Source organism: Chrysochloris asiatica, unplaced genomic scaffold, assembly GCF_000296735.1.
Source record: "Chrysochloris asiatica unplaced genomic scaffold, ChrAsi1.0 scaffold00080, whole genome shotgun sequence".
NCBI lineage: Eukaryota > Metazoa > Chordata > Mammalia > Afrosoricida > Chrysochloridae > Chrysochloris > Chrysochloris asiatica.
In genome coordinates, this window is record NW_006408598.1 from 13431154 (window position 1) to 13458422 (window position 27269).

A 27269-nucleotide genomic window follows, 5' to 3' on the forward strand; every position below is an offset into this window, starting at 1 on the left:
ATAAAACGTTTTCAACATTGATCTTAAATGCCTGCTCCTATTTTACTGTCTAATTTAACATTGGCTCTGAAAAGGCAGCCAAGTGGGGACAGCTTATCTTGCATGCTCTCCGCCTTTGAAGGCTGATTTTATTTTTGAAGGCCGTAACAGGTGTTGGCTTAATAGACTTCTTCTGTATTAAGTTCTCCTCGCCCCAGAGGGCAGCCCACGGGTAAACCAACACTGGATGGAGGGAAAGCCATGTGACCTGCCCACACCTCGTACCTGCAGAGAGACTCGAGTGTCCTGTGATGGGGACAGTAACGTAGTTCCGGCGCACTCTGTCCTCTCTCCTTGTACGCTCTTCGCTCTCTTTATTAACTTAGTGGATCTCTCTGAGACTTGCCCTCCTCTGAGAATAAAGATACCCATTTTCCCCTGGAATGCACAAGTGTGAAGAATGGACCATCCAGAATTTCTGTAAGAACTTGATACCTAACTGAAAATACTGCCTGATGAAGCCCAGTGCACATCTGCTCCTCATGCCACACTCTGTGAAGGTGGCACAAAAGCTAGGCCATTTGGCTTAGGCCTAAGGACTCAGACCGATGAGAGTTGGTTGAACAAGCAGTAGTCATCTAGCGTTTAGATCTAGTCGAACTTTTGGGTATACTCTGGGGTAACACCTCACAATTCTGCTGGGAGAACCCCTAGAGTAGCTAGCCAGACTCATGCCCCCTTGGCATGGCATGCTTGGTCCTCTAACTCCCCTGCTGTGTGACCTTGAGTTAGTTACACAACTTTTCTGAACTTTACATGCTTACTCTGTAAAGTAGAAGTAATAATAGTCCGTACCTCACTGCTGGTTAAAGTGGGCAGTCACTGAAAAAGAGAAAGAGTCCCAACAAGATGGATTGGCACCGTGACAGCAGCAAAAAGGACTCAAGTGTAACAGTGACGTTGAGGAAGACGAAGAACCAGGCAAGGCTCTTGGTGGTGTACATTGGGTCGCTCACTATGAGTCAGAACTGACTCGACGGCACCTAACGACAAGGTTAGAAGAATGTGTAGCGTTTGTATAATTATATATACTATAAAATAAAACATGTAATTATATAACGTATACGACACGCAATTTGCATGGAGTATAAAATAGTAAAATTCTGTAATTCGTTATGATGCTGATAAAAGCTAACAGTTGATTTCTTACTAGCTGCACGGTCCCGTTCGAATGATTAAAACACGCAGATGTTCTTTCATTTACAGGAGGAAGTCAAGACTCAGAGAGGCTAGCTTGCCCGCTCAGCTGCCCCGAACAATTCCATGTAGCTGGCTGTGTGATTTCGCTGATGTGTCACTAGGGCCTGCTGTATAATGGGTCCCTGATACTGGAGGGGTTGTTGTTAAGGAGATCTCGGAACCTTAACTTGGCAGCTGTAAAGATGAGCTGGCCAGTTACATTAAAGAAGTGATATGAATACCACCTGTACTTGTACAGAGCTTGGCACACACGGTGCATTTTCACAAAAGTGGAACACCAGGTGGAGCCTACGCAGCAAATTCATTTTACATCTGTCTGCTAGCAAATGGGAGGTGGGAAGGGTTCCCTTGCAGGCAGGTTTCCTCTAACCTGGATGAATGGGGGGATTTTGGAGGGTGCGCTTGCTGATGGGGTGGGTGAGCTTGGTTTGCTGTGGAATGAGAAGGGGGGGAACATGACTCAGCTGGGCAGGGCCGAGGCTATACCTGATGTCCATCCACCCTGGTTTTGCAGTGAGGCTCACTGCTGTCCAATGGCTGCTCTGACCCGCTCCAGCTTGAGTGGACGTCATGTTTGAAGTGAGGAGTGTTCTGAGAGGGCGGCAGCATCTTCCTATGTGCCCTGCAGTGGTCCACAGGACTAGAAATTCACCGTGTTCATTTACAGGGATTCTTTTAGCACAATCCTTCCACAGCAAGGAACCCTGACGCCACAGTGAGTTAATAAGGATTGGGCTGCTAACTGCAGAGTCATCAGTTCAAATCCACTAGTTGTTCTTGGGAGAAAGATGTGCGGCCTCAGAAATCGTGTGGGGGCAGTTCTCCTCGGTCGGGTGGGGTTGATATGAGTCAGAACCAATTTTTGATTTTGTTTTTCTCAACGTAGCTCCTAGGCCTGCCTCTGAGGATGCACAATAGCAACTTCTAAGAAGAACTCACATTATTGAACAACTACTGTGTGCCAGGTCACACCCAGGTCTCCTCCGAAACTTAAACTGTGGCAGCAAAGTCTGTTTTTCCACATAGCTCTGTTCAGACCAGGAGCAACTTCGTGGCTTTGGGTCAACAGAGACCTCTGCAGTGTCCTGGAAGGTTGTAAGGTCCCTAGGAGCAGAGAGCTGTGACAGGGAGGGGCAAAATGCGGCAACAGAGAAGGACTCTCACACAGCTCTGCAGGATAGACCATCCAGGTGACCACAGGGCCATGCTCTCTCTGAAGGCTCCCAGGGAGGAATCCCTGCCTGTTCCAGTTTCTGCTGACCCCATGTGGTCTTGGGTTTGTTGCAGCTTACCTCCAGTCGCTGCCTCTGTCTCTACATTGTAACCTGTCTGTATGTCTTCTCATTTAATAAGGACGTCAGGCACATGGGATCAGGACGCATCTGTTTGTGATTTGACATCATGTTAATGAATGGCATGTAACAAAGACTTTCTTTGCAAGCAAAGTTCCGTCCTCAGGTACAAGGGTTAGGGTTTTAGCATGTCTGATTTTTTTGGGGAGTGGGGTGGGCAGGTCATACTTCAGTGTGTAACAGGGAGTTTACGAGGGTTTTGGTCAGAATCCTGGGGTAGAGTCCAGAGCAAGAGACTGGGGCGCAGGGCAGTCTCAGCAGCTGGGGACAACAGTGACCTCTGGGGACAACTGGGGCCGTCATGAACTTGGTCTCTTGTGCTCAGGGAATGTGGCAAACTGTTCTCTCTCCTCGTTTTCCCTCACTGAACTTACCTTACTATGTGTGTGGTGGTTTTCTGCTGAAATGTTGGTGGGTTTCCAAGCTGGGTCTGTCTTCATTCTTTGTGGCTCGTCCAGTACATATTAATCATGCCCTGGCTTGGGAATAGAGTCAGTGGTAAAGGACAGAATATGTAGCCATCAGCCGTTTTAACCTGATTACCTGACGTTCCTGATCTACAGACAGCCATTCTGCCCTCTCTGTTAGGTGCCCCCGTACACACTTCTCATCCTCCCTTGTTCCTGTCTCCACGTGGCTGTCATCTCTCACCTGCACTGCTGTGATATAGATTCCCAGCTCCTTTGATGGCCTCCATGGCCTCAGAGGCACTTCCTGATGTGGTCCAGCTTGTCTGGCCAACTCTGCCTCCTGTCTTCTTGCGTCCCCCCTATGTGGAGGAAACAGCCTGTTTCCTCCATCCTGTGGGGATTAGACATTCTCATTTCCATGATTGCCTTTCTGCTACATTGGAAACATTTTCCTAGCATATGAGTGAGATCTGTCTTCATCACAACATCCTTTCTCCAGAGTGAGGTCCAGGATAGGTTTGATTCAATGAATAATAGACTAAAAAGAAAGGAAAAGTCTAAGATGAATGACAAATAGGAGCTAGTGGAGGAGGTGAGGAGGAGAGATGGGTTCATTGGGGGCATGTCAGAGAGTCTTAAAGCTGTCTGTCCCCCACTCCCGAATTGGCGTAGCCCACTTTAGAGCCTTCTTTGGGCCATCAATGCCCCTTCTCTTTTGAACTCAGAGCTTCTTTTACCGGCTCCCTGTCACTGCATTCAGAGTTCCTGGATAAGACCCAGTTCTGTTCCCATTATTTCTTCTTTTCTTCCCCTACTTTGCATAATAAAGGTTTTCTCCTTTTCTTTTTCTGTTGGAGTCCCCAAACTGAAGGGCTGAACTCGGAGGAAAGTAACTTGGAAGAGAGATGGTGGGAACCGTTCTCTTTCATTCTTTGTGTTGTGTGGTGGTGTGTCCTTGTCAACTGGGCCGTGAGTCTGGGGCCTGGGAGACTTGTAAAAACAACAGAGGAGTCGGTGCAGATGCCCAGAGTTTCTGGGAAAGAGGTCCGTGTTGGTGCCGGTTAGAAATAATTTGGTCAAGTGTTTGTTTAAAGGAGATGCCACTTTGTTAGCGACGCCTGTCTTACTTGTGTTGTGATCAGGAATGCTTTGCTTGGCCGGAGACGCTCACATTGTTTACTAAGATACTGGCCTGAGTGAGTCCCTGGTACAACCTGGAGATGCCTAGCAGAGGGTGAAGTATTTGAACCCTGAAGTTGGGGCTCTGGTGGTTTGGATCAACCCGTGAGCGGCCGTTTCTCTTAGCCTTAGGTAGCATTGGTTTTCTTTTTTCCTGGTAAATAACTATTGGTGGTTAGCTCCATTGTGGGTTTAAGAGAAGCAGGGGATTAAAGTTGCCAACAAGCCTTTGTGGGAAGTTCTTTGCAGGGGCAGATGTTCTGTGACTGACTGCAGCTGCTGGGAGTGGACTTTCAGGCCAGGTCAGCGGGTCCCTGGAAAAGAAGGGGTTTTGGTCCTCATGGTTCAGACAAGGAAACTGAGGCTCGGAGAAGTGTAGGCACAAAGCTATGGAGGGGTCTCATGGGATTTGATTCCAGTTAGAGCAGTTAGTAGTCAGTTTGTATCTCTCCTGTTTTTTGTTGTTGTGAAGTGCCGTTGAGTCTGTTCTGATCCATAGCAACCCTGCATGCGGTTTCCAAACAGCCGGTGGTTAGCTTCAACCACCGACTTTGCAGTTCAAACTGACTTTGCAGTCCAGTGCATTAACCCACAGTGCCACTCTTGGACTCCCTATTTCTCTGGTGGTCTGGATTTTCATCTTTTCCTTTGTTTCTTTTAATTCCTTGTACCTGTCTCCCTGATAGAATCCTGGTGTGGCGCTGTGGATTATTGCACCAGACTGCAAAGCCATTTGAACCGCAAGGTTAGTGGTTCAAGCTCACCAGCTGCTCCTCGAAAACCCTACACAGAGTCGCTGTGGGTTGGAATTGACTTGATGACACTTAACAACATCTCCATGACTGGCACATGATCCTTGTTGGTGAAATGTGAAATTTGGATTAAACTGAACTCTGGTGGTGCCTAGACTCTTGTCATCCATGGGCCTGGCTGGGGCTCTTGGGCACATTGTTGTTGTCAGGTGCCATCGAGTCGGACCCGACTCATAGCGACCCCATGCACAGCAGAACGAAACAGTGTCCGATCCTGGGCCAACCTCACTACCGCTGTCACACTTGAGTCCATCAGTGCTGCCACCTGGCCAATCCATCTCGTTAGGGGTCTTCCTCTTTTTCTCTGACCCTCCATCTTTCCCAGCATGACATCCTTCTCCAGTGACTGGTCCCTCCTGACAATATGTCCAAAGTGTGAGAGACGAAGCTTAGCCATCCTGGCCTCCAGGGGGTGCTCTGGCTGCACTTCTTCCCATACAGATCTGTTGGTTCTTTTGGCAGTCCATGGCACTTTTAGTATTCTCCTCCAACATTGGGCACATGGCTTATGGTAAATGCATAGGGAGAATTCTGGTCGTATCTTGCTGGTGTCTGTGCGTTCTCACAAATCACTGCTGTGTTCTTGCCCTTGGGGAGAGTGACCTTAGCCTAGCACTGTGACAGAGGAGCCTCATTCTATGGAGCTCCCAGCCAGTGTTGAAAAACTTGATGTCCTGAGTGATACCGGGTTTATAAGCAGCTGGGGAAAAAGCGTCTGAAAGAAGTTGTGGGGGTCCCTGTAGCGTCCTGTTGTTTCTTTAGAGTCACCAAGTAAGTCCTCGCTAAAAGGTTGGCAGTTTGAGATTACCTTGAAGTACCTTGGCAGAAAGGCCTGGTAATCACTTCAGAAGAATCAGCCTTTGAAAGCTGTAGAGCAGCTCAGGTTTACACTGGCGCACATCACGAGTCAGCTCTATGGCAAACGGTTTCCGTTATAGTTACTTTGAAAAATAAAATGATTTGAGTCCCTTCTGTCTTCCAGACAGCACAATAAGATTCGCCTTGTAGAGGGGAAGCATCTGGAGGCGTACCTTTCCTTGGAAGTGTTGGACCTGAGTTCGAACAACATCACGGAAATCCGGAGTGCCTGCTTTCCCCATGGGCTGCCCATAAAAGAGCTGTAAGTTCCACACTGCCCGTGTGCTCTCTGCCTCTCAGCCGAGGCCCTGGGGATGATACCAAGCTCTATCAGCTTCCCCAGCATGGCAGGACCCACCTTCTCTGCACCTTCTGTCTCCCTCTTCCCGGAGGTCCCTCCAGATCCTGCAGCCGGACTCTGGCTTTATAGATGACAAGGACACCCCACTCCCTGCAGACCCTAGGAATCACATGTCGGGCATTTTGAGCTGCCTCCCAGGCAGGCATATATACTGGACTCGGATATTTTGAGATGTTTCACATTGGAGGGAGACGTCTGTAACTCACCTTTCTCTAGTGCGGTGCCCTGTTTTAAAAATCAGTCATTTGGTTTACTGGAGATCATGAGAGGAGGGCAGCGATTCCATTTTGTAGGTTCTCAGGGCTTCTTCGGTTCCTTTGTTGGTCTGTTTCTCTTTACCCATTCTCACACCCCCATCTCACACCCAACAGAAAGTAGACAGCAAGAATGAAAGCTGCTGTCTGTTTAATGCACCACTTGTTGGTAGGGAGAAGTTGGCTTTGGGTTAGAAACCGTCCGGGTAAAGAGACATGTCAAGGTTGCATGTGTGTTTTCCCTCCCTGCGTTATTGCTGTGCCCGAGGAGTGGTGGAGACCCTTTGTGAGGCTGGCTGAGTGGTGGTTATGACCCGTCTTCTCCAAGAAGCCGAGGCTCCAAGTAAAGACCCCGAGCAGAGCAGCCTGCTCCCGAATGTTAAGACCTGGAGACAGTTGGTGGCTGTGCTCAGTCCCTAATGAGGGTCTTTGAAAAGGTACCCAGCGGCCACCTGACACTCCCTTAATTAGGACATAGAAACCCCCAACCGCTGAAGTAAATTCACTGACCTTTTGTCTCTACATGAGAGTGGGAGGGACTTTCTATTCTGGCTAATACTGGCCAGTATCTATTTATCACAAGGACTGTTCTTTTAATCTGAAGTGTTAGGAACAAATAGTCCAGCCACATTTGTAAAGAATTCCCATGTGCCCTCTTCTGGCCCCTGCCTGTTGTAGAGATGTGAAGTTCCTCATTCCCTCCTGGGCCTTCTCCCCTGTCCAAACTCTGTGTTCCTTCGCCTTTTCACAGGTGCTCAAAGGAGCAGCATTTGGCCAAGTAAGGTCGGAGAGGTGTTAGGGGCCAACTGCTCCCAGGAATACCACATTGCTCCTCCCTTTTCTGCTTACTGCTTGAGATGCATACTTCTTAGCTCTACCCTGCCATGCTTTCTGAGGAAGGTCACCTGCCTTTTCTGTATTCTAACAGGATGTCCCGTGTGAGTCCAGGGAGCCACAGAGGATTGTTTGCTCTTTAAAGTGACTCTGCAAGTTTCTTTAAATTGTGTGTGTTAGAATTACTAAAATGAATTGATGTATACTCATTTTAATCCTAAAATAAGACCCACACCAAAATGAAAGGCCATTTGAAATGCCAACTTAGATGCACCCAGCCTTCCGTCTCATTTGCCGTACTGATTTACAGGGCTCATCTCAGCAGCCTGCAGCCGTAACCCTTGGGTGGTGGGCGGTGAGGAACAATCCGGTGGCTGAGATGATGTGTGAGAATGTTTGGGGTGGGGGGTTGAGGCACGGTTTGCAAAGGGCATGAAACAAGGCTTGGGTCACACCCTGAGACCTGCGTTTCCCCAGCTGCCCATTTGGGAGTCACGCTGGCCTTCACCCACCCTCTTATTGTTGTTAAGTGCCTTCGAGTCGATTCAAACTCACAGCAACTCTGTATAGGGTTTCCAAGGAACGGCTGGTGAATTTGAACTGCTGACCGACCTTCCAAGTTCAAACCAACCTTGCAGTCCAGTACCTTGTCCACAGCTCCACCCCAATGAGTCTTGTTTTCCCAGTGCAGCTGGGCCTGGTGTCTGGGACGGATGGAGGAAGGCCTCCTACTGACCACTACATTTTCTCTTCTGAATCCTGCCAGCAACTTGGCGAGCAACCGGATCAGCACCCTGGAGTCAGGAGCATTTGATGGTCTGTCACGGTCGCTGCTAACGCTCCGCCTGAGCAAAAACAGGATCACCCAGCTTCCTGTGAAAGCATTTAAGTTACCCAGGCTGACACAACTGTGAGTATAGAACCTCCACAACCTAATTAAGGTTGGCCAAACTTTATGGAGACCACATTTCCCCAAGGACTTCATACCAAATGCCACCCCTTCCTCACTGCCCCTCGGTAAAGCTTTGCATAAACTATCATTAATGACCTGACAGCAACACCTAATAAAAGCACATTAGGAGCTGGGTCTGGTGCTTTGCGCTGCCTCGGATTGTTGAGAGAGAAAGATCAACTGAGTGTTAGTGCGTGTCCTCATTGGCATTTTCCAAAAGAAAGTGTGGCGTCCTGCTGGTTAGCTGACAGGGGTTAATGCATCACCTGTGTGGGCTTGGTTCTTTTTGATCGCAGAGGTTTGGGGGCCTTTTAAAAGGTAACCATAACATCTCTATCTTGGACCTTGCTGATGTTAAGTGCCGTCAAGTTGGTTCTGACTCATAGAGACCCTGTCTAAGGTTTCCAAGAAGTGGCTAGTGGGTTTGAACCACCAACGTTGTGGTTCAAACTAACATTGCAGTCCAGTGCTTTCTCCTGCAGTGCTGCACCAGTAATTCTTGTACCTTATGTTGTTTTTGTTGTTGTTAAGTGCCGTCGAGTCGATTTCCACCCATAGCGACTCTGTACAGGGTTTCCAAGAAGCAGTCTCAGGTGGTTTGAGAAGTTGTTATAGCCAGAGGTAGTAAGCAAGAAGTGAGTTACAGTCTTCTCCTAAATCTTGTACGGCAGTTGATTTATTTAAAAAAAAAAAAAACCAACAACACACTTTTGTTATTGTGGTGGTATATTTGTTGAGTACCCTTCAAGAATGACAAGTGTTTTGGTTCAGGAAAACCTTAAGTAACCAAAAAAATTAAGACTCCTTGTGCCCTGGATTTTGCTTTTCTGTGCCCTCTTTTTTTAGCTGAAGAATATATTGGAGAATTGGTTTAAACAGAACGAAAGAATCTGGTTTAAGCAGTTCAGCAGCATTGCCAAGCCTGGCAGAGACCGGGGCAGCCCAGAATCGCAGTGCCTCTGTGTCCCCACCCTACACACAGTGGACACTCTGGAGGCGCCCCCACCTCCTTCATTCCTTCATCCCTGGGCTGACCTGTCTTAAGAAAGTCAGTCAACTGTGAATGTGGCAAAGTCTTGAGACACTGCAAAAATATTTGGGGAAAACCCAGGGCTTTCTGGTCAACCCTGTGCTCTCCTTCTTCCAGTGTTGCTAATAGTTGCAGCCCACCCAGCTTCCTAAAATGGTCTGGTTGACTAAATCTGATCATGCTCAGAGTTAGAAGCCAGACCTGTGTTCTTCGTGGTGCGTCTTCCTCTCCACTCCCACCCCCACCCATACCTTCTCTCCAGATCCAGAACCAAACAGCCTCACCTGCTTCAGAGTCAAGGCCTGCTCATAATGAAGGCTCTGTAGGACAGAGTTAAACTGCCCCATAAGGTTCCGAAAACGGTAATCCTGATGGAAGCAGGTCACCCCATCTTTCTCCCAGGGAGGGGCTGGTTGTGCTTTAGCCACTGCATCACCAGAAACTCTCCTCAAGAAGCGCGCCCATTAAATGACCCCAGGTTCAAACAAACAAACAAACAAACAAACAAACAAAAAACCCAAAATGCCCCCAGATTGGCATTTGACATCCAGTGGGTTAGATGGACCTGGGCTGAGGATTCTGATCACTGAGCTAGGAGACTGCTCACCTGAGAGGCTCACATCCTATTCCGACTCATGTTCTCTGCGGCCTTCTGGATTTCGCCTCTGTCGTTCAGATGGGGAAATGTGAACACTCGCTCGTGCTGGGCGGCAGAGGTGTTCCTCTTGTTTCATTGAACAGCAGCGTTGCCCTGTTTGATGTCAGTATGGGAGGTGGAGAGGGTAGAAGACAGACACACAGGTGTGGGCCCCAGCTTGGGTGTAACCCCAGCCGTGACCGTGTGGGAATGGTTGCAGGCAGCTGTGTGGGGTGGATGCTCTGAACCTGTTGGCTCCACCCCTCTAGGGACCTCAATCGGAATCGGATCCGGCTCATCGAGGGCCTGACGTTCCAGGGACTCGACAGCCTGGAAGTGCTGAAGCTACAGCGAAACAACATCAGCAAACTGACAGATGGGGCCTTCTGGGGGCTGTCCAAGATGCATGTGTTGTAAGTGCGGGCTGATCTCGGACTCCTGGCTTTGCTGCATAGCTGAGGACAAGTGTGCTCGGTCTGTCTGTGCCACACATGCATTTATTCATCTGCACACTGGGCTTATCGTGGGGAACCTGGACTGCAGCTCCCTGCTCTAAAGGATTTTGAAACTTTGGCTGGACCCAGTCCTCTGCTGCCCGCTGAGTTCACTGCCTGTGGGGACTGAGCAAGTCTGATCTCATCCTTCGTTGCTTAGGAAACTCTTGGGGGAGGTGTTAGTGGCTTGGGTCAGCTTGGTACGTTGGTTGGTGGAGATGAGCACGGGAGCCCTTTTGTTTGGCCTACTCACTCTCACCTCACGTTAGTTCTGCACCCCCACTTCCTTGGTTAACGTGGGATCACACAGCTGACTCCCTTCCCACATCCTCTCCCTCTCCCACACACCACAGGAAGTTCCTTCTCTCCCAGCTCTTGGCGTTGACAGTCTTTCTTGATGTGCAGGTGGGCCAACAATCTATAGTTCATCCTGAGAGATTTATTTGTGTCTTGTGAACTAATCAACACACTCCATGCAGATGTTCAACTTTTATCAAGGGAGCATTCTCTCCAGCCAGATGTGTACACTGAGAGAACTTGCCTGCTCGCCAGAGTAACTTAAAGCAACGCACCGCCACGTACATACAAGACAAACGATGATGATTTATTGTGAAACATTGCGATGTACTCGTTTTCAAATTCTAAAGCAATGTATACCTATAAATCAAGAAAACCAGGCAGTAAAGCGAAGCATTTATGCCTCTACGCCTGCCTCAGTCCCTCTTTACCCTGGTTTCTGTCCCAGGAGGCAGCCACTTCCGGTCGTTTCTTTTTTGACTTCTGTGATTTTTCTCGAGTCTCCAAGGTAATACCTCCCTGCTGCTCTCTGTATTTACCACCTGGAGATTTCTTGCCTTGCAGCCAGTGATTGAAGTTGCTCATGACACACTCTTCTGCTTTGTATAAAGTGTGTCACTGCTTTTATGCCCTTTATTGGTTTTCTGTAACTACGGTCCTCATGATCAGAAGCTTTTCTTGATGACCCCACCCCACGCTCTGCCACACACATCCGGTGACCTGCTGAGGGCAGCGGCTCGGCCACTCTCGCCTTCTTCCCTCCTTTAGCTGTAGCTGTGCTTTCATACTTGACATTCTTGGTACTGTCGTTTTGGGCTTTTGAATCCAGGTGTGATGGTGTGCTGTAAGGCCAAGATGAGACATGAACCTACAGATTCCTAGAAGAAAGTAGTGTTTGCAGTTAACTAGTCATTTTTATGTTTGATCAAATGTCTACAAATCGGGGTGATGAATTGTCTTAGAGGACATTTATGAAGTCATTGCTTGATGCCTGAGCAATGGCAGGAAGCAAGATGGACAAAAGCAAAGAAAGCCTGCTTGCTCAAAGCTCCTTGTAACACTGAGTGTGGAACGGGCTTTGAATTAGTAACTTCTACAGAAGAGGTCAGGTCATCCTTGGATGGGGTGTGCCGTGTGGAGAAGCAGGGAAAAACAGACTTGATCAGTTTGTCCTAAGCACTGTGCTAAAATCTTGACCTGCATTTTCTCATAACTCTTGACATTTCCACTTTACAGATGAGATGCCCCAGTCGTTCAGCCCAGCACATGGCAGAATTAGGATTGAAACCCAAGTAGTTGGACCCCAGAGTGTGTCTTTTGGCACAGTGGTACAGAGCCCAGGCGTTGATAGCCTGGGTTTGGATGTCTCCCCCCACCCCCAGTCATTGTGAAGTTGTGGAATGTTTGCAAGTTTCTAACGGTCTCAGCCTCAGTTTCTTCTCTTTAAGATGGGGATAATGACAAGACCTATTTCTTACCTTCATTCTGATACTTTAAAGGCCTCTCCTCGCTGTATCCTCTGCTTGGATCACTTGGCTTTAAAACAGACATCTAGACTCTGTCAGCGTGTCTTGGCCCTTACCACTGGTGTTGACCTGTCTTTGAGCCCCTGCATGTTCACAAGTGTCTACACACGTGGGGACGAGAGCCGACTCGACTGTTCACTCGTGCACGTGTGTGTCCTCATTTCTGCCTCCCGTGGCTGCTTCCGGGCTGGCTTTTGAATGGGTGGGTGGATGAGCGCCCCAAGTGAAGTGCCCTCCCGTGTCAGGCTCCCACTGGCTTCATCTTGTCTGTGGCTGTCATTGCAGGCACCTGGAGTTCAACAGTCTGACAGAAGTGAACAGCGGGTCACTCTACGGCCTCACAGCCCTGCACCAGCTCCATCTCAGCAACAATTCCATCTCTCGCATTAACCGTGATGGCTGGAGCTTCTGCCAAAAGCTGCACGAGCTGTAAGTGCCCACCCATCCGGTCTGAGACGCTGCGGTAGACGCGCTCTTTGGAGACCAGAGGCTCTAGGCCTGGCCCTTGCCACAGCCTCAGTGTTGCACACACAGGAAGCTCAGAGCCAGGCTTGCTGGCCCACAGCCCTGTCTTCCAGGGAGGAAACGGGCTCCCAAACGGGCAGGCTGACTGCAGGCCCCAGAGGCCACAAGCAGGCACAGGGATTGAGTTTGGTTATTAGACTGAGGGGAGGGAGGAGCCTCCCCCGTCAGACCTCTGTTGGGTTTGGAGACACTTCCTGTTCTGGAATGTTTTCAGCATGACCTTCCCCAAATGACTGCACCCAAGGGTACCTCCTCCTAGGACTGTCTCAGACACAGAAAGAACTGGACTACGAGTGGGAGATGATGAGAACTTCGCCTTTGGAACAGTAGTCTTCATTTTCCTTCTTCCAGACAGATGGACACGTTAGTGGCTCTCTCCTCCTCGTGCATTTCTGCAGTCTGCTCAGAGTTCCTGTGCAGCTGGGCAGTTGTGCATACGCTGTTCTGATAGACGCTCAGCCCCTGACTCCATGGGCATCTCCAGTCAGGGCCACAGCTGAACTAGTTGGTGCCCAGGATGGGCAATGGTCTTCGTGGCTACCTCCAAGATTTTTGTATGGGATCCATTTCTAACCCATTCGTAGGAGATGTACAGGATTGGTTTTGGGTGTGGGGAGAGACAGATCCTCATGTGTGTCGTCTTTTTCTCATTTCTAGTTCTTTGTTTGCAAGGCTTTTCTATTCTCTTAAGAAGGTATGGATGGGCTTGCTTCTCTTTTTTTTTCTCACCTTGACTTTAGGACACGGTTCACCCCCTGAAGAGCCCAGTGTTTGTCAGACTGCCAGGAACCTGTCTTGAACGTCCCAGACTAACTTAAGGGGTGTTCCTCTCTTCTGTGTTCTCTTGTGTCACATTAATGGCATACACTCACTTATGTGCATGGCTCAGGGCAGGCATTCCTAGTTCAGTAGATCCATTGTTAATTTAACACTACCTCTTTCCTTACATTAACTTTCCTTGTTGTTGTTGTTGTTGTTATGTGCCGTGGAGTCGGTTCCGTCCCATAGTGACCCTATACAGGGTTTCCGAGGCTATAAAGTTTTACGGAGCAGAAAGCCTCATCTTTCTCCCGTGGAGCAGCTGGTAGTTTCGAACTGCTGACCTTGAGGTTAGCAGCCCGATTCGTAACCACTACGCTACCAGAGCTGCTTTCCTTAGAGAGTGAGTGAGTGAGTGAGTGTATGTGTGTATGTGTGCGCACGTGTGTTATGTGTGTGTTAGCTCTTCAGATAACACCGTGACCTCCTTGAACAAGTGGTCAAGGGGCCCTGGTAGCTGGGCTGTTAACTGCAAGGTCAACATTTCGAATCTACCAGCTGCTCCGGAGGAGAAAATGAGGCTTTGTGCTGTAAAGATTTAGACCCTCAGAAATCCTATCAAGGTCACTGGGAGCTGGTACTGAGAACAAGTGGCCAGCACTGGAAGTCCAGTCGGACAGTGGAGATGGGAAGCAGTTCCCTGAGGGTGTGGAAGTCCTTGGTCCACTCTGTTCATTGACGCATTCCTGTGTCCCTGTCTGGTGGGCGGACACTGATTCTGTTGTCAGTGTGGCGTTGAAGAGTCCATGGAAGCGTGCCTTCCTAGTTGCCCGATGTTCAGAGTTAGGATTGCTTTCCAGTGAGTTGTTTCCCCGCCTCCCTTAAGCTAAATTCCTTAATTGCAGGTGAGGATGTAATTTTGATCTCCCGCCAGGTCTTTGTGACTGACAGACACCATGACTTACATCTCTAGGGAAGAAGGAATGTAGATCCCTGCAGTCTTTAAAGGAAAGCTCATTAATCTTCTCGGAATTATTTTCCTGCTTCCTGCCTCAGCCCATGTTTCCCATTTTTCAATGATAAATGACGAATATGCCAAGGAACCAGCCCAGGGCTGTACCAGTTATACTGGACTAGTCCTGTGAGCAAGGAGGGCTGGATTTGATAAAGCTCAGGAAAGGCCTGTGATTGACAAGGCATGTTCCCTGCCCTTCAGACAGTAGGTGGGGTCACACTGGGAAGCTGACTTGGGGAGCTAAGGAGTGCCCAGGTAAGGTGTGAAGGAACCCCCGTGGCAGGTAGTGGCTAGTGGCGCCCTCTGCTGGCTGATGTGGGGAGTGTAAGCAGAGTTCCTTGCTCAGTCAATCAGCTGGGCTGTGGCTGTTGGACCATCACTTGTAAAGGCCTCTGCAGAGTCTCTACAGTAAAAGGTTTTTCTTAGCCTGATTTCAGGTCAGCTGTGGACACCAGTTTGAAGGAATCTTCAGGGTTTTTCTCTTCTGTGACCTTACGTAGTCCTCACAGTTTCGTGGACCCCCTCCATCTGCATGACCTACAGACCACCCCAGGCATCAGCCTCTATGGTTTTTGGCCCTAGCGGTGTGATCTTTACTGTTGGGATTCCTCTCGCGGGGTGTGTTTGTGTGTATGCCACTAAGACGTGTTTGGGAAAGGAAAGGCGGACAAGCCCATGGTCAGACTATGACGTTTGCCTCCTCCCCCCTCAGGATTCTGTCCTTCAACAACCTTACCCGGCTGGACGAGGAGAGCCTGGCCGACTTGAGCAGCCTGAACATCTTGCGGCTCAGTCATAATTCCATCAGCCACATCGCGGAGGGCGCCTTCAAGGGACTCAAAAGCCTGCGCATCTTGTATGTCTTCCACTGTTGGCTTGACCGAGGAGGAAGGGTACCCGGTTGGGAGAACCAAGCAGAACAAACCAGCTGGTTGGCTGGATCCTGTTCTCATTGGCTCTGAGTCAGTTTGGCTCCACGGCCGGCATGTTAGGGCTACGGTCTCACCATTCATAGAATCTGTTGAAAAGGAGCTGGTGGAACAGAGAATTGTCTCTCACTCCCCTGTAGGGTGATGATGATGCTTGAAAAAGTGTTTGTTATCAAGTGGTAATTCCCACAGTGTGCTTGGCAGGACACTGGGGTCTTGTGGTTGGGCAAGTTGCCCAACCATGTGCTTGGGGTAGCCTCCCGAGCACCAGCCATGGGGGTCAGTGTGTCTAGTTTGGAGTCTTTCAGTTGTGACTTCTTCCTTTAAGTCCTGAGTATTTTCTCTATGAACCAAGTGGTGATGGGGTTCAGGCCACAACTGTTCGTCAGCAGTTACTATAGCCCAGGATGCCTCATCACCAAGAGAGGTGCTTTGGGAGTTCTGTGACCTTCCTTGAACCTCATTAAGAGTCACATAACAAAGTGGAGTTAATAATGTCATTTCCCTCTAGGTCCCTAATTAAGTGAGGTGACAGGAAGTTGATTTTCTGGGACCTTCACCACAAAAAGTGTCAACTGTTGGCATACACGAACTCCCAAACAACATGAAAAACTAAAGGAGGGACATGTAACTGTCATAAGACAGTGGGCAGTGGCTTCTGCAGGCTCCCTCCCAGCATGCTGACTGCAGAGAGAGGAGCCCGCCCTGATTTCCAAGCGAGGAAGACGTTTGTGCTGGCACCTGGTGGAGAGAACTTTGGGCTTTAAGGCCAAACTATTGTTGGGGGAGCGTGAAAGCAGCGGCTGAGGTCAGCTGGTGAGGCCTTACAAGGCCTGATGAGCCGTTCCGAGGGCATTCAGACTGAACAGGGCGGAGAGAAGAGAAACCATTTGGGTCCAGGGCCAGGCGTAGGGAGCCCGGCTCACAAACCCTTAGCTCTGGTTCTGCTCTTAGAGAGAGCAGCCATTGAAAGGAGACGTGCCTTCCACCGGAAGCTTTCCTGCTGTCATAGAAAGGTCCCAGCCACAGCTCACCCCGCACCCCCGTGTGACTCTTCCTGATGGCCTTCATGGGAGCTGGAGGCAGCGTCCCTTCCTTGGCCCCACATGTGCAAGGACTGGGGGTGGGGGCATGATGGTCGATGGGGGCCGGGCCGCCACGTGGGGTGGGGGCTGAATGGAGGAAGCTGACTCATCCGACTTGTGATTTTCATTGTGGAGAGCCCGGGAGACGGCTCAGGGCTTGGCTTCGGCCCTCCCATCCTGGCAAGTGTATCACTAGTCTGACTCAACGCCCAGCTGTCCTCCCTGGCTCAGAGTTGATGCCTGAACAGTGTGGGGATGTGGGCTCTGGGTCTAGGCCCCCTTGCAGCATTGGAGCTGGGGTTAGGGTCCCAGGGAGGCCTCTCTCTTCGCAGTTTCTCTCCTTCATGTGCTGGCCACAGTTTCTTGTCCACTCTGGAAACGATGCTCTGGCTGGCGTGATTTTCCATGGTAGGGCCAGATGCAGTGTCTGGGGGTAGACTAGAATACAAGTGAGCTTTCCCGAGTGCTGTCTGCATTCCTCCTTCCCTCAGGGGCTGCCCTGAGGGAACTTCATGAACTAGGCTAGCGTCAGCTCCAGGTAGGCAAAACGGGACCTGCTGTGGATGTGTGACCATGTCTTAGCCATCTCTTCCCGCTGGGCTTCTAGAAAGCATTTAGTTTCAAAGTGGAGGCTTCCGTGAAGTTGTGAGCCCCACCCACGTCTTGGGGAAGAATGAGTTGAGAACTCAGAATGGATGATGAGTTAGCTTCCTTTCTGTCTTCCCAGGGATCTGGATCATAACGAGATTTCAGGCACAATAGAAGACACCAGTGGAGCTTTTACTGGGCTTGACAGCCTGAGCAAGCTGTGAGTATCTCTCCAGTTCTGTGGGTCTGGGGAGGGAGATGGTTCTTCAGTGCCCCTCACCCTCCTTTGTTCTGGGCTCCAGGGAGGCGGCCTGGCTCCCTGAATATCTTCTTTTGTTTGTGGAGAAAAGTCTGCCTGACCGAGAAGGACGTAGCCCACCTTCCCACTGGGCCAGGGTCCTCCCACCGCTGCCCTGGCCTGGCTTTGGGGTACCCACTGACTGCTCCCCTGCTTTAATGTGACTGATGTGCAAACACCCAGATTTTATTCTTCTTTGCACAAAGGAGGCAAAGAACTGAGTCCTCTGGCTCAGTTTCTAGAAATGTGTGAAATGTCTTGAACTACCAAGTAACTCTTGATGGTTACGTGGTTTCTGTAAGGGTATTGTCTTCATACTAAATGACAACAGTCATTACCAAAGACAATAGTAATAGTTAGTTAACTGTAGAAGGTTTGGGGTGTTCTGTACTGTTTGAGCACTTCAGATGACTGGTAGCTCTGTAAGGCAGAGATTGTATCTGAGAGTCTTGCAAAGGCAGGCCCTACTAGGTGGTGCATGGCGAAGGAGTTTTGGCCACAACCATGCAGCTCATCAGTGGCAAGGTCAGGAGGCCCTCGCTCTCTCTGCATCTGGCCTTACCAGGCAACCAAAGGACACACAGGACTGTGTCTTAGCCACTCAGAGAGGGGACTTGAGGGGGCTAGGCAGATCTCCAGTCCCGCTACGGGTGACCTAGTTGCCCCTGTGTGCGAGAGCTCAGTGTTTTGAAAGCACTAGGTGAGCTCAGGGTGCCAGGAATGCGTGGGGACAGTGAGCCGTCGTGGTAGATGAAATGCTTATGATTTGTTTTGAAAAGTGTGCTTTTTCACACCTGATTCCATGAGGATACCAATTAAGAGTAAGCCATTTTTGCTTCCGTTCAGATAGCACGTGTTGAGTGTGGGTTAGTTTTTCCTCTAACTCTTCCTTTAAGAACTTCCCTTCCCCACATCCCCTCACCCCATTAACATGGCAAGCTTTGGGAGCACCAGGAACGGCAAGTGGGCAGGATGCTGGAGCCGCTCCTACCACAAGACAAGAGCCGCTCTCTCCGAAAGGGGCTGACAACCCCATGCTCTTGGGTAGGGTTCGGACAGTTGTACCTGTCCCTGCTTGATGGGTGCTCAGGAGAGGGCACCTGAGCCCGGTTCTTGGATACTGTGGCTTCTGGAGGTGCTTCCTTGGCTCCTCCTACAGTGATGGCTGCCGTCTGTCTGTCTGTCCTGGTGTTTTCTCCTCCTTTGCCCCACTGGATTCGGTTCAGCAGTTTTAGCTCAACTTCCAAGTGTCAGTGTAAACTGCATTTTCCTTCCTTGAGTGATCTGATCTGATCTGATTTTGGATCCACAAAAGTAGTGGTTCCTAATTGGCCTCATTATGAGACTCACCTGAGAAGGCATTAGACTCAAGATTGTCAAGCCGGAGTCTGCGCAGCCCCGCTGACTCTGAACCTTGAGCCAGAGGGAGAGACAAACAGCACTGCTGGGGGAGACGCTGCGGCAGTAATCTCATCACATACATGGCAGGCTGTCGTACATGAGATGCTGACTCTTGGGAGTCGAGCTAGATCTGCTCAATTGGGGTCTATCATACGTGAAAGAGGAAGAAGAGGCAAACAGAATTCTTGTATAAAACAAGAGTGATAAGGTGCATGGTCCCCTAGAGGGAGCTGAAGTCATGTTGGCGGAAGTGGACGATGGTTGGTACATGGTGGCTCAGCATACTCTTCTGTCATCCTTGGATGGTGTTTGAATTTGGCTACATGATCCTGGCGCTCAGCTCTGGTGAAAAGCCACACTGCCTGGCACATAGTAGGTGCTGAATAATCATTTGCTAGCTAGGGTAAGGAAGGGAGGAGTGAGCGAATGCTGCTTGATCTCCTTCCTTACCGAGTCTGCTCAGGGCAGTGCTGGGGAGCTCTGGCCCATGGCCACACCACTGCATGGTCAGGACCCCCATGACGTGGGCAGCATGTCAGCATCGGCATCAAGAAGGGCTGCTTCTTTAGAGTGGTCGTGTCTGAGGAACTAGCTCATCCTCTGCAGACAGTGAATGTGCCGGGAGTGCCCTTGACCTCGCCTGGGCTGGCCATCAAAGGGCTTGAGGGGACAGCTGTTGGAGGATCTGCCTAGGGTGGTGGGAAGGGGCAGCTTGGCCCTGGGTGGCCACCTATCACACAAATTGCCAGTCGTAAATTAAAATGTTCTCCCAGAAAAGAAGAGGAGGGCAGCAGAGCCATACGAGCCGTAGGTGGTCACAGCATTCCTCTGCTGATTGAAGGTCAGAGGTTCAAATCCAGTAGCCGCTCCATGGGAGAAAGAAGTTTGCTTCCATAAAGAATCCCAGCTGGTAGACCCGAGGGGGCAGTTCGCTTCTGTACTCTAGTGTCCACTCTGAGTCGGAATCGACCGTGTGGATTGTGTCATTTCCCCACCCCTCCCACCCAAGACTGGGTAGATGCTGCCCTCCCCTTAATGTTGCCAGCTGCTGTGGACAACATTTTGGATAGTTCTTCAAGCTGGAAGTGCCTGGCAGGGCGAGATGTTCCTAGACCTTGGCGAAGTGTTTTCTTTTCCCTGGTTTACCTGTGATCATATTCCCTCCCTCAGAAGGGCTGTGGAGCATACTCGGATAGCGTTAGTATGGGCGGGGGAGGGCGGGGTCTGGAGCATCTGGTGACTTGTGTATGGTGGATAACAGAGACCAGTTCTGTGGTTCCAGCTTTCTTGGCCTTCCTCAGGACGGAGGGGTTGACAGGCACACAGGATGGTGGAGAAGGAAGGGGTGCCCGAGGAAATGGGCAGAGTTGAATTTGCTTGAGGTAAAGAGAGTCTAGATCCATTGTTGAGGAGTGGAATGGTTGCACGTCATCAAAATCCCAGAGACATGGGTCACCTTAGTACTCGGCCCCAAAGCCTTGGACAAGCCCGGAGATGTGGGAGAGGATTTGGTAGGTCACTGTCTGCTCAGTGGGGCTAGGAGCCAGGCCAGCAGCGCCCCCCCCCGCCCGAGTCCCTGAGGACCAGTATCAGGTACTGCAACTGCCTCTTAGCTCCCCTCTGTCTGGTCCAGGCCCGAGCACTAGCCAGGTCGAACCCAAACCCTGGCTCTCAGATGTCTGAAAGCACAAGGACCATTTGAGTCAACAAGATGGTTACAGCCCATTGCTGATAGGACAGAGTAGGACTGCTCCATAGGGGTTCCAAGGCCGGAATCCTTGTCCTGGCATTATTGAGAATTTGCTTTATTGCTCTTGTCACTGCTGGAAATAAGAGCCTCTCCACATTGTAAGAGGTCAGTGTGACAACGATTCAACAGATGAAATAAAGCACAGCTTTCTCTGGGTTGTGGTTTATGGGCAATTTCATGAATCAGTACAGCGTGTGTTTACCACGTCCCTGATCACAGGGGTCCTTGCTGGGCTGGGGTCTGTGTCTAGGGAGCATCGCTAGTGGGGCCACAGAGCTTTCTGTGTCGTTGGTTTATTTGTTTTAAAAGGAAACTTTGAGATTGAGATGTGGTGGGAACAACTCTTTCCGGATGAGATTGTTTTCACATTCACACAGACTGCCTCTGAAAGAAACAAACGGCAAAGGGGTCTTTGGCCTTTTTGCCCCTTTAGCCTTCAGAAGCAGAAAACATAGCTGGCTTTGTCTGAGGTTGCTGATGGCCCGCCTCAGTGCAGGACCTGAGACAGGGAAGGGGTCTGTTTCCGATGAAATGGGGGCTTTGGGAGGCTCCTATGGTGCAGCTACCCCAGGAAGCGGGTCTCCTGGGCTCACAGCGCCCTGGGAGTAAGCTGAGAAAATACATCCTTGGCTCCTGGGCATTGGCTGCGTCCCGTTGCGAGCCTGGCACTGGCTGCATTTGAAAAACAGAATTGGCATTGAGTGTTTGTTTTGCATCGAGCTGCCTTTCCTAGGAGCTCCTCGCAGCATCTCAGCATTGTGCCCCCTGAACTGTGAACTATGTATGCCCCTCCACACTAGCTTAGTGGGATTTTAGGGTTTATGTGTTATTTGATGGTTTGTTTTTTTTTTTGTCTGGGAACTTGCAGATATTTCTCTTTGCTTCATGTTTCTTTGTTTCATGCCATTGTTGCTTGTATAAGGTTTGTTAGGGATGACTGATCGGCTTTCAGACAGTGGGGGTCCCCTGGGCGACCTTTCCCGGTTAGGTAGGAGCCTGAGCCCCACGGAGCAGAGCCACCTTAGGCTGTCTTCAGACCTCTTCTTTCCTTTCTTTGCTTCCTTGGGGTGTTGGGGGAAGCTGGTTTTTCCCTTTGTGGTTACCCTATGTGAATGCAAGACTGAAGGCAGAGCTGGCCTCTAGCCCAATTCTTTCCACTCTTTCTCTGGGGTCCTAGACAAGGAATCCTCCTTCCCACTGAGGGGCTGTCTAGCCTGGCTTTCTTCCAGGGTGGTCCCCTGGCCACTTACACTGCTTTTTCCTTATTAGCTCCTATCCCAGACCCGTTGTTGATCGGGAGACTTTCTGAGGGCTGGCTCCTAGCAGCCTGTGCTCTTAACAAGGCTTTTAGGTAAAGGCTGGTGGGGACTAAAGTTTAAGAGCTCTCATATCTGATTGTCAGCTCTACCTTCCTTCCAGGAGGCACCAGCAGATGATCCCCCTATGCCAGGAGCAGGGAATGGCAGGGGGTGCTCTAGTGGACTCTCATCAGAGCCTCTGATACTGAGAAGTAAAGAGCTGCATCTCACTGTCCAGCCCACACGGCTTCACCTTGAAGAGCAGCATACCGCTCTGTTGGACTTTTGACTTCCATGCATGTTGGAGGGAGGCAGATGTTGGCCTCTGAGGGAACATTTAGTGTTCAGGTTGGGACTGGAATTGTGTTGAAGGAAGAGCCACCTTCTCGTGGATGTGTCATTCAGGGGTATGGGCATTAAGTTACACTGGAGTTTCACCTTGGAGGATCCTTGGATCTGGGATTTGTATAAAACCCAGCATCTTGCTATGACGTTGCAGCACCGTGGCGTCCCCAAGAAGGCCCAGAGGAGGGCAGTCTTGGTAGACATGGCTCCCTGGGCTGCAGCTGGCTGCCAGTGTGGACGCCAGTGCACACAGCCACAGAGCCATCTGGACAGAGGCCTGTTTTCCTGTCCTGCCTTCTTGCCTTTGATGGGAACCTCTATCCTCAGAATGCATTTTACCGATTGGGCAGCAGTTTTAGTTTGTGAGTTTTCATCACTGAACCTCATCCTCCCTGCCCCCTTGGGTGGTCCTTGGAGACAGGCTGGGCTGGACAAGGTGATATCCACTTAGCGTAGCAAAGGGCCTTCTGAGGCGAGATGCTGCTTGCAATACCAGTCTGTCATCACTGCTAAATTCTAACGAAGATAAAAGTGTTTCATTTCAGAAAGGGGAAGGCATGCATACTTCAGACCCTGCAGGTCAGAACTCCACCTGCACCTTGCTGAATAATTGTGCCTTCTCTTTCTCCCCCGCCCCCCACGGATGTTTGGGCACTACAGGACTCTGTTTGGAAACAAGATCAAGTCTGTGGCTAAGAGAGCCTTCTCAGGGCTTGAAGGCCTGGAGCATCTGTGAGTACCTTGTAGACCTTCGCTGACCCACAGACCTGCCAAATGCGCCTGCCGGCTGCTACCAATTGAATGGCATCGTTGTGAGCCGAGAATCAGGCTGTCTGGGAAGGCCACCTGCTTCCTTCTCACTAGAAGGCAGCTTCAACTTTGGCCTTTATTTTGCCAATGCTGGAAACACTGTGGCAGTGGTGTGCTCCTAATTATTACAACTGGTGTTTGGGGAATGACCTTCCGCCCCCAGCCTACCTCACGCCGCTCTGCTATACGGGCCCATGCAGGCCGGGTCTCATTCTCCTTCCATCAGGACCCAACCAAGCCTGGTGCACTATGGGGAGAAGGGGGGCACCAAGTGGTCCTAAGCGCTCATGTTGTCACCTTCTTCTAGGGCTGGCGACTCTAGTTTTTCTGCGTCAGTGTGACAATAATTGTGTCTGGAACACTCTGGCATGTTGACTTGCCAAGTGAGCCTGTACCTCCCTTTGACGCTGCCCTTATAGGAGGACTCTTCCCTGGGTCTATGGCATGCAGCACTTAGAGTAGAATAAGCAGCTCTGGTAGCGTAGTGGTTACGAATCGGGCTGCGAACCTTAAGGTCAGCGGTTCGAAACTACCAGCTGCTCCATGGGAGAAAGATGAGGCTTTCTACTCCCGTAAAGATTTACACCCTCGGAAACCCTATACAGGGTCGCTATGGGTCGGAACCGACTCGATGGCACATAACAACAACAACAACAAGGACATGGGGGTTCATCCTGGAACGAGGCCTGTCCTAACAAACCCCGAGTGTCTGCTCACACGCATGTCATTTAGGGATGGCCAACCCTTGAGGGGGGACCTAGGCCTTCTGTGTGTGAGTGAGATGTGTTCTTTTCCAGGAACCTTGGTGAGAATGCCATCCGATCTGTTCAGTTGGATGCCTTTGTGAAGATGAAGAACCTTAAAGAGCTGTAAGTAATGGTGATCCGGTAATTGTAAAGAACATGGGAGTTTCAGAGGCAGGAACTCCTGTAACTCCAGTGAGGCCTGACTGTGTGTGACAGCTGAGACTCTACATACTTGTTCAATTTCCTTTTATTTAAAAAACAAAAACACCCTGTGGGGACCTCTTCTAGACCAGGGGTTGGCAAACCTTTCCCTAAAAGGCCACGTAATGGTTCCGACTGTGGGGGCCCCATGGTCCGACAGGGCTACTCCACACTGCTGTTGTAGCAGAAAGCAGCTGCGGACAGCGTGCAAACAAGGCGGCATGGCAGTGTGCCAATAAGCTGTATAAACGCCGAGAGCAACCGCAGCCTCGCTGTAGTTTGCTGACCTCTGTTTCAAATGATGTGACGTATACTCCTGTGGACAGTGGAGAATCATGCCTTTCATTATGTACTGATGAGTGTTCACCTTCTGAGTTTGCTTAAAGCAAAGTCATTGGTACCGATGAAACTTCTGAATAGAACACGGTGGGCTGTGAATGAGACCGAGAGCTCCAGGGAGGTCAGAGTTGAAGTGGAGCCCAGCCCACGGCCATTCTCAGGGTCACTTGGGGTAAATGGTGGGGGTGGCATCCACTTTCACTTTGGGTGACAAGAGTTGTAAGCACTTAACCTGTACTCCTTTCTTGTTCCTATACCAGGGGTGGTGGTTGGTAAATGCTATCAACCCATAGCGACCCTGTACAGGGTTTCCAAGGAGCAGCTCATGAGCTTGAACCACCGACCTTGCAGTTCAAATGACTCTGCAGTCTGACGTATTAGCCCCACAGCGCCACACCAGGACTCCAGGGGTGGGGAACCTTTTTTCTGCCAAAATTCGTGACATCATTCGTGGGCCATACAGAAGATTCAACTTAAAAATTAAGCCTGCTATATATTTGGTCAAACATTTAATTAACTCACCCCAAATGTTAACGGCTGGAACTGCAGTGGCCTTGGCAGGAACTGACCCAGTGATTCGAGGGCCCAATGCAGGCTGGACAGTCCCCTCCTTGTCCTGTACAGAAAGCCGATTCAGTAACCAATAAGCTAGGAGCTCTGGTAGCGTAGTGGTTACGAATCGGGCTGCGAACCTTAAGGTCAGCGGTTCGAAACTACCAGTTGCTGCGCGGGAGAAAGATGAGGCTTTCTACTCCCGTAAAGATTTACACCCTCAGAAACCCTGTACAGGGTCGCTATGGGTCGGAACCGACTCGACGGCACTTCACAACAACAACAAGAGCCATAATACTGACCCGAGAAGGCTGACTTGGCTTCTTAAGCGTGCTGAGGCCCCAGGGATTCCCAGTACTGAAAATCCAAGCCAGCCCCTGGGGACAGTTTTCTGAGTGAGCTGGGGGAGCTGGTTTGAGAATTTGCCTCAAGTGAGATTAACTCCTATTAAGATAATATAGACCCTCTGTGGCGTTTCCCTGACTATAAACAGCCCTCCTCTGCCTCCCAGAGTTGGCTGGTGGCTTTGAACTGCTGATCTTGTGGGTAGCAGCCCAACGTGTAACTCAAAGAGTCTTAGCCCTCTGCAGAAACCTGCTAAGTTCCTGTGTCCGTCCGTCCGTCCTTCCTTCCTTTCTCCCTTCTTCCTTACTTCCTCCCTCCCCTCCCTTTGTTTGGGGTAATAACACGAAAAAAGGACTGCATTGCTCTCAGTCAAGGGAAGGGGGCCCAAAGACTCATGGCCCTTTAGAAGGACGGAGTTATGGATAGACAAGTGATAATGCTGCTAGCATTGTCCACTACGAATAGATAAAAATCTAGGTGGTAGGTATATGCGTGCTTACTGCATGTTTCTTTCAACTTTTCTATTTGAAACCTCATCATAAAAAAGAATCCTGGTGTGATGCCGTAGGGTGTAAGCACTCAACCTCGAGGTCACTTTGAACAACCACAAGCTCAGGAGTTCAAACTCAGTGTCTGCTCCTTGGACACCCTATACAGGGTTACTGTGAGTTAGAACCAACTCGATGGCACTTAACAAAAACAACAATAAAAATCTGGGCATAGGCATGAACTGTTTTAGTGGGAAAGAGAGGGTGTTTCCAGAGAAAGAGGGAAGGAAAAGCTTGCCTTTTGGCCTCCTAAAAAATTAACTTTCCTGAGACAGTTTCCTACTTAGGCAGAGCTAGGCTCCTCTAGGAATCCTGGCCTGGAACTGTGGGTTGATGAGCTAGACAGCCAGATCAACAGGTCAAGCTCCCCAGTCGCATGGACACCACAATGCCTCTGCCTGAGTCTGGAGGCTTAGCTTGATTTCTCCTGCCTGTGCTTCCGGTCAGTTTCTGCGCGTGCCCAGCTCTGACTGGCCCTGGGCCCAGGCCTCAGATGGGATAAGATCTGGTTCATTCCACTTGGTCATTTTCTTCCCTTATTGGATCCAGGCAGGTTGGACTGCCCACTTCGTCATCCTCTGGGTAAATTTCCACAAGTGATGATTAGAAACACACTCTGAGTTGGAATCATGAAATGACACCATGTGAGCCTTGGAGTGTTGGAGTGGCTGGAGGCGGGAGCCTTGGGAAGGCTGTGCTTGCAGTTTGTATAGGAAGAGTAGAGAGAGTCTGGGCAAAGCCCCGGGCTTACTCATTTCCATTGTCTAGTCTTTAAGTAACCGTCCTGTTGCTCCTAACTCATGCTAAATTTAAGGAAACCTTCTTTTCTCCTACAAGGATGGAATGAATGTGGGCTTCATTTGGGTAGGGTAAGGTGGGGTTGGGGGGTAGGTGAGACATCCTCTAGGTTGACAGGCCCCAATGTCAAATTTATTTTGCCCAGTTTGTTCCTGCGGCTCAAATAGTCCCTCCTCTTTGCCCCCAAGTTTCACAGTGGTGACTCAGTACTTCCTCTTGGATTTTCATTCAAAGTCACCAGCCTTTCATGCTTGATTACATCTTAGAAGGGGCAGTCTGACAGAGTTCTTTGTGGCTCCTCACCTAGGACCATGCTATCCTCAGAACCTGATAGAGCAGAACATGTTCCAGGCAGTTGGCCTCAAGCTGAGCGAGATTGTTCCTCAGGCCCAACAGTAGCGCCTCTGTAGGCAGCCCGCCAGACAGCTCTGAGCATGTGCTACTTGCCCGTCAAATGAAAATACAGAATCTAATGCTAATTTTAAGGTCTAGTATGTTCATTCTTCTTGGATCAACTATCACCATTCACGGAAGCAGCAGTCAAAAGATCAGACGACGTATTGCATTGGGCAAATCTGCTGCACAGGAACTTTTGAAAGTATTGAAGAGTAGAGATGTCAGCTTGAGGACTAAGGTGCGCCTGACCCAAGCCATGGTATTTTCAATAGCCTCATATGGATGCGAAAGCTGGACAGTGAATAA

At 50.0% G+C, this 27269-nt stretch overlaps 1 protein-coding gene across 1 annotated transcript in view; it reads left to right on the forward strand.

Annotated features, from left to right (window-relative positions):
• LRIG1 (leucine-rich repeats and immunoglobulin-like domains 1) overlaps window positions 1–27269 on the forward strand; it is a 136082-nt gene that overhangs the window by 91278 nt on the left and 17535 nt on the right. Inside the window, exons 4-11 of the mRNA XM_006865648.1 lie at window positions 5975–6112; window positions 8066–8209; window positions 10188–10331; window positions 12521–12664; window positions 15247–15390; window positions 17276–17356; window positions 22889–22960; window positions 23836–23907. Coding sequence (XP_006865710.1) covers window positions 5975–6112; window positions 8066–8209; window positions 10188–10331; window positions 12521–12664; window positions 15247–15390; window positions 17276–17356; window positions 22889–22960; window positions 23836–23907 — 939 coding nt within the window. The remainder of the gene's footprint in view (window positions 1–5974; window positions 6113–8065; window positions 8210–10187; window positions 10332–12520; window positions 12665–15246; window positions 15391–17275; window positions 17357–22888; window positions 22961–23835; window positions 23908–27269) is intronic.